We start from the raw sequence: 7,060 nt of genomic DNA, 5'->3' as shown, positions 1-7,060 counted from the left end.
TATTTATATTATATTATCTTATTTTATTTTTTAGTTGAATATAATATCTTATGATTAAAAAAAGTTCTCAAATGGTTGACTAAAGAAAGTAGGGTAAAAGAAAGAAGAAAAAATATATGGGTCCAAATTGACACGACTCATCCTAGACTCAGGCCAAGTCAAAATCTATTTTGGATAATCTAAAAATATTTCTAATCTATATCTAATACATGTTGAATTAAATGGATTGGATTTAAAATTAAAAAATATGGATTGAGATTTGAGATAAATCTATTTAAATGGATTAAAAATAATATGGATTTGGATAATTATGAATTGGATTTGACAATTTGGATTTTTTACCCACTCTTATAACACCCATAAATCATTTTAGTTCCTAAATGCTAAGGATCTATCAATTTAATCCCTGACTTGTTATTTCATCATAGGTATTATGCTAACGTACAAAAATATGCATTTTTTCTGAAAACATCACTTGCAAGTATTGTGCAGAAAAGCCTCAAACTTAATATGTTACTTGTAGTGTTGAACACCAAAACATATAGAGAACTTCCTTTTTTTTCTTTGACTTAGCATTCAGATTTTTCTCAAAGGAAAAAAGTAAAAAAGTAAAAGAGCAATTGAACAAAATGTTTATACAATATATTTACTGCAATGATCATAAATAGTGACAAATTTCTTGCCAGAAACTAATGAACTGCAATTTTCCTGAAGTCAGGGAAAAAATGTATCAAAGAATTTGGATTGACACGCCATTTATCATCCAATCTTCATCTGGTCTTATTGCTTTCTATAGTGGCCATGTACCCAAGACTTCATGCTTCTTTCTCTTTTGTCAACCTCCTTTGACTCCTCGCCATTAACTTCAGAATCTCATCAATAAGAATAACAGGTGCTGATATTAAAAGGACCATAAACCACTCATTGAAACTAAGAGGAATGACTCCAAACACTTCTGCAAGGAATGGAGTGTAGAGTATGAGGCAATGGAGTCCTAATGATATTGACATGGCTACCAAAAGCCAAGGGTTCCTCCAAGGTGGTAGTTTCCTCAAGCTATTATCTTCTGAGAGAGCATTCAAAGAGTTAAACATCTCAATTGCCACCAAGACTGAGAGAGAGAGAGTCATGGCCTTTACTTTGCCAACTGAGAAATAGTCACAAGGATTTGAAAAGGTGATCAAGCGACCACCTCCAACATCAAATGGAGCAACAGTGAAATTAGACCACGAGGGACACTCCCCCCAATTGCGAAGCTGGGAGAATTCTATAATTGTGTGACCATCACTCACAAGATTGATGCCAAGAAAGGATGCTTGAGTGTACCACAAGACAAAAATGCCAACTGTTGCTACTCCCACATAGGAACCAATTACCTGAAATGAGCATAGTATTTAAGAATGAACAAATTTAGATGTGATTCTTTAGATGATTTTGGTATTACTCTTTGAATAAAATTGAAGTTTTATCTCAATAATATGTATTGTAAACGTTTGTATAGAAGCCAGAAACTCAAATTCTGAGTTAAGGAATTGCATATAAGTTTTGTACAGAATGACAATAGACTCGAGCATTAATTTGCAAAGTTGTTAGTTAAATTGAAGAGAGTTAAGCAAAATTTACCAGATAACGGAAAAGAACCCAAGAACTTATTAATGGATCATCACTTCTGCGAGGTGGCTTCTGCATGATATCAACATCAGCAGGGTTAAAACCAAGAGCTGTTGCAGGTGGACCATCAGTAACCAAATTCACCCATAGAAGTTGCACTGGTATCATGCATTCTGGGATCCCCAAAGCAGCTGTCAAGAATATGGATATTACTTCCCCGACATTGGATGATATCATGTACCTGAAGAAGATTGAGCAAATGTGAAGGATTAGTCTAGATAAATCAGATTCAAGATGAAATACCAAGAGAGATGTCATACCTTATGAATGACTTCATGTTATTATAAATAGAGCGACCCTCAGCTACAGCTGAAACTATGGTACTAAAATTGTCATCTGCAAGCACCATATCTGATGCTTCTTTTGCAACCTGCAGTGTTTAGTAGGCAAGGTAATCAGAATGCTAAACGTCCAAGAAGACACATCTCAGGTCTCAACTTATTTTTATTTAATACACGGTTCACACTTCATGCTGATGTTTCTAAAGAATAGAAATAGGCAAAAACTTATATACTTTGTGTTTTTATCCAATTAGAATTAGAATTTCACCTCCATAAACTATGCTGACATTTAATACAGACCCTTTTCTCACTAATTACGGAGATGAAACTTCAACTTTAATTGAAAAACAGTACCAAAAGTCCCTACAGAATTGTATCTTAGTTTTATCCATAATTTCAACTTATAATGGCAATACTCACATAAATTCAATGCTACAACAGAAGAAAGAAGAGAGAAACGGAGGGTTATCATATGACATTGACATAAAACAAAGTTGCACTCCACTAAAGCAAAAGTTATGTTACCTCTGTCCCAGTTATGCCCATAGCAATCCCTATGTCGGCTAGCTTAAGTGCAGGTGCATCATTCACACCATCTCCAGTCATTGCAACGATCTCCCCCATTTCCTTCAGCAGTCTAACAATTTCTTGCTTGTGTCTAGGCTCAGCTCGAGAGAAAACCTTGCCTCCAGGTCTCAACAATATTTTAACTTGTTCTGAATGAGGAAGAGTGATGAATTCCTTACCAGTCAAACTTTGCCCTTTGAGATCCTCATCTTTAGAGAACAATTTGATTTCCCGGCAAATAGCCTCTGCAGTTGACTTATTATCTCCAGTTATTACCATAACTCCTATGCCAGCTTCCTTGCAATCCTCAATTGCTTTGTGAACTTCCTCACGAGGAGGATCCTGAATGATCAAGAAAATTATTATGAACTAAATGGATGTCCTCAAAAGGTTGCATGACAAAAGAATGATGATTGATTCATTGATTGGTCCATAGCTAAGTGTATGACACAAACTTACTCTTAAGCCAACAATGCCAACAAAAACTAGATCACTTTCAATGGATGAATAGTGTGTTGGATCAAGCAACTTCTTGTGAGCAGGATGATTGTCAGCATAATAGTCTGAAAATTCTCCTAATTCATCTTTGTATGAAAAACCCAAGCAACGCAATCCCTTCCCACTCATCTCCTGGAGTCTTTGAAGAAGTAGTTCCCTACATTGATTATCTATTGGAACCAGAGATCCATCAGCAAGTTGCACGTGTGAACTACGCTCCAGTAAACTCTCAACAGCACCCTGTGATTCAACTACGTAAGAGCTCAAAAAACAGCACTAGATGAAACCAGACATTAAAAGAAAAGGTCACAGTTTGTGAATAGAGAATAGCAAAACAACTACAATTTACTCAAGGAGACATTTTACCATTAGCTTAGATATAAAGATAATCGTTCTACCTAGTGAAACATACCCCACAAGTTAAGAATTGGTGAGACACAAATCAAAAGCCATAATGTCAGTGAAAACTGAAAAATGTGACTTCGAGAATTGAAAACATATAAAAGAAAAGAAAAGATAACATACTAGCATCACGCAAAGAAAGTTATAATCATTAAAAAATGTATGACACAAGGGACAAGAAAGGCCCTGTCAAAATTTGAATCACAAACAAAACCCTTTTGGCTCCTTTTTGCTCATCTTGGAAATATAGTCAAATCAAGGTAACCTTGCCATTTCTACTTGTCTAAGTAAATTTCACTTGTCATTTCTACTCATTTTAGTACATTTCCCTGAATGCAAAGTAAAAAACATGCTAAAATCCCGAAAGCTCCTATTTCAATATCATTTAAATATGCAGCAGTGTCATTTTTTGTTACAAACGATGCTAAATGGTTTGTCCTGCGCATAGTAATACGCTTCAGTTCAAACAACTGTTGATAATTTTTTTTTGATAAAAGCCAAAGTGGTGATAAAGCATCAGATCAAGTCACCTTGACAAGAAGCCGATTTTGACCATTTGGTTCACGAACAATAACACTCATTGACTTCCGAATGCGATCAAACTCCAACGTAGCTACCCTTTTGGATCTTTTATTCCACCACTCACAACATCCTGTACAACAAAAATTAAAAAATACTTTGTCACACTCCTAGCACTACAGAACTTCGACAATTTATTCACCTTTCATGAGTTGAGTCCATTTGCTAACCTAACTTCACCACAGTGTTGACATTCATCAAGTTGTTTGCAGAAAGTTCTGCATTATCACGAGTTTTGGTCCTTGACTTCACATCTGGAACTCCCATCTTTTCAACCAACACTTTGAGAGCAGCTTCAGTAGGCAAACCTGTGGCTCTAAAAAGGCGACCATCGAAGTAAATCCCAGCATCATTGCAAACAGCACATATTTCAGCCATGACTTGCAAATTAGAATCCATGTTATAGCATCCCCAATCAACAATTCCCCCATCTTTGGGATCATAAGTTGTGCCTTCAACACTAATGAGTCGAGAAGCAGTGGTTTTCCCTCCCAAAGTAAAGAATTGTGTCACAGCCATCTGATTTGTTGTCAAAGTGCCAGTTTTGTCTGAACATATCACAGTAGTACATCCCAAAGTTTCCACACTAGGAAGCTTTCTCACAATTGCATTCTTTTGGGCCATTTTCCGTGTACCGAGTGCTAAACAAGTTGTGATAACCGCAGGAAGGCCTTCTGGGATTGCAGCAACTGCAAGGGCAACGGCAATTTTGAAATAGTAGGTACACTTTTGGAATGAAAATTTTACGTTTGAGGGCCATCCATCGACAACATCCCAAGAAATGAAGTTCTTGTAGTTGATAACCCAAACAATGAGACAAACTATACCGATTGCAGTGGTAAGCCTGTTACCAAACTCATCCAGCTTCTTCTTCAAAGGGGTGTCACAGTCCTCTTGAGAAGCCTCATGTATCTGCTTCTGTATCTTTCCAATTTCAGTGTCCATTCCTGTGGTGATAACAATACATATACAACTCCCGTTGACAACAGTGGTGCCTGCAAATACCATGTTTTCTTTAGCCTGCAACTCACAGTCTTCCAAGAAAACAGGATTTGTCCCCTTGAGAACTGGCATTGCTTCTCCTGTTAAAGAACTTTGTTCAACCCTCAATGTTGAGGTTTTCAAAGCCGCAATTCTCATATCAGCGGGGACCTTATCTCCAACATGCAACTCCACAATATCACCAGGAAGAAGCTCTCTAGCAGGCAAATCAGGCACAAAATAGCCATCCCTTAACACTTTCCCAGACTCGCATTGCAACTCTTTGAGGGCTTCAAGAGCCCTCTCAGCATTGTTCTCTTGCCAAACTCCAACAATGGCATTAAGGACCAAAATCGAGATGATCACAAGTGGCTCCACATATGCATCAAATCCAGGCTTCCCTGAGTCACTTCCGTGAAAGTAAGCCAAAAGAAATGATATGAAGGCTGCAGCCAAAAGTATCTTCACCAGCATGTCATCAAATTGTTCCAACACTAGTTCCCACAAGGGCTTTCCTTTCTCCTTTGCTAACTCATTCCAACCATACTTCTCGCGCCGCTTCTGAACCTCATGAGTACTCAGACCCTTGTCCAGTTTCACTTCATACTCTTTCAAACACTGTTCAACAGACCATGACCATGCAGGGAATGGTTTTTCCTCCATTGGAACCTTCTTGTTCTTGTCCAAATTCACCACTGAAATTATACATTAAAAATGTAACACAAAGAAGCCATGTTCCACATGCTGTTAAAAAATTCACATACAATAAAGTACTCCCTAAACAGATAGTAAAACACTACAAAACAATTTCAACCATGTCAACTTGGACAAAATCACATGAAGTTAAAAAAAAAAAGCATTTCCTGGTTTTCAGGAAGTAAACTGACAAAGTGCTTGTAGAAGACATGTTTTCAGGACAGTTTGGTACATGAAAAACATTTTGAGAACATCAAATCCAGACAAATTGCATACCTTATCTCTCTCACACACACAGCATAAAGTGCATGGTGAAACAAGATATTTGGTTAAGTAACATAGATGGTAAAAGCAAAACTTGTACCATTAGAAGAAGCAGACAAATTATCTTAGCTTGGAAACCAAGCAAAGCTAAGGCCTGGAATTTTCCAAAGATGCTGGAGGATGAAAATCCTTTCGTCCAAGAAACAGAAGTTGTGAAGACTGCGGATTAGTCACTGGTCAATTAGTCCTGTCTTTGAACACACCTTTAGATAAATTGTCTTGTTTTGTGATGTTGTGGGGTTGGAAAACTCCCATCTGTGAAAGAGAATTTTAGAATCTGATGCCTAAAAAATTCTTCTTCTTTCCAATATAATTTATAACCAGTTCTCAAGTCCAGTCAGTTACTTTAGAATTTTCTAAAGGGGTGTGTGAGTTGGAACGAACTGCACACCCCCACTTTCTGCTTTTTGACTTTGCTTAACAGTATTTATTAATTGCAAAGAAAAACAGCATTTATTAACTGCAACGTTCCACATTTTGAAATTTGTTCGTGTCTGTGTTTGATTTCATATAATAGTTCTCTGCTTTAAATACACTTGTTATTATATTTGGATGCTTATTTTGTGTAACACTCACACTAGCAAACTGCTCTGTTGCTTAGTGATTCGTCAAAGATATGATAAATGAGAATATTGATTGAAAATGAAGATAATATTAATAGTTAAAGATCAGCGAATTCGAACAAAACTATCATTAAAAAACTGAAAAGAAAAATTATGTCTAAGGTGAGAAGAGGTTGGTGAACAAACGCGTTGTCTGCAGGTAGTGGGAAGCACGGCAACAAGTACACAACACCATTACCATTCTGAAATGTATATGTTGTTTTTAAATCCTGTTTTCTTGTTGAGATTCACTTTTAAAATAATAATAGCTGGTTCAGTTTTGTATATGACAAAATTATAATTACAAAGAAGTATTCATCAGTCAGATTTTTTTTAACAGAAAATTAACATAGTCTTGATTTATTATTAAAATAATAAAAACTAAAACATGTTAGAAAATTATTTATAAAGTGTGAGAATGATTTATGGTAGGGTGTTAGGTTAAGTGTTAATGTCATA

At 36.3% G+C, this 7,060-nt stretch overlaps 1 protein-coding gene across 2 annotated transcripts; it reads right to left on the bottom strand.

The window, feature by feature from the left end:
• Positions 1-513: 513 nt before the first annotated feature.
• LOC137818762 (calcium-transporting ATPase, endoplasmic reticulum-type) lies at positions 514-6,401 on the bottom strand. 2 transcript variants are annotated; one of them, XM_068622363.1, is made up of 8 exons: positions 6,040-6,401; positions 4,169-5,674; positions 3,950-4,071; positions 2,979-3,257; positions 2,478-2,861; positions 1,932-2,041; positions 1,624-1,852; positions 514-1,376 (listed from the first exon to the last, which is right to left on the bottom strand). In XM_068622363.1, exons 2-8 carry the CDS (start codon positions 5,640-5,642, stop codon positions 816-818), a joined length of 3,159 nt encoding a protein of 1,052 aa, XP_068478464.1. In that variant the 5' UTR covers positions 5,643-5,674; positions 6,040-6,401; the 3' UTR covers positions 514-815. The 2 variants fall into 2 exon arrangements, with proteins under 2 accessions (XP_068478464.1, XP_068478465.1); XM_068622364.1 differs by having other exon boundaries at positions 5,952-6,162.
• Between the last annotated feature and the right edge of the window lie 659 nt (positions 6,402-7,060).

This window comes from Phaseolus vulgaris, chromosome 10 (genome assembly GCF_000499845.2).
Source record: "Phaseolus vulgaris cultivar G19833 chromosome 10, P. vulgaris v2.0, whole genome shotgun sequence".
In the NCBI taxonomy this organism is placed as follows: domain Eukaryota; kingdom Viridiplantae; phylum Streptophyta; class Magnoliopsida; order Fabales; family Fabaceae; genus Phaseolus; species Phaseolus vulgaris.
The sequence above is the reverse complement of the archived record's forward strand: the minus strand, read 5'-3'. Positions and strand labels throughout refer to the sequence as shown.

Coding starts and splice junctions, on each gene's coding strand:
- LOC137818762 (XM_068622363.1), bottom strand. CDS start 5,642: ATGGAGGAAAAACCATTCCCTGCATGGTCATGGTCTGTTGAACAGTGT. Junction 4,072..4,168: donor CAACACTGTGGTGAAGTTAG/GTTAGCAAATGG, acceptor TTTGTTGTACAG/GATGTTGTGAGTGGTGGAAT. Junction 2,862..2,978: donor TTGGCATTGTTGGCTTAAGA/GTAAGTTTGTGT, acceptor TTGATCATTCAG/GATCCTCCTCGTGAGGAAGT.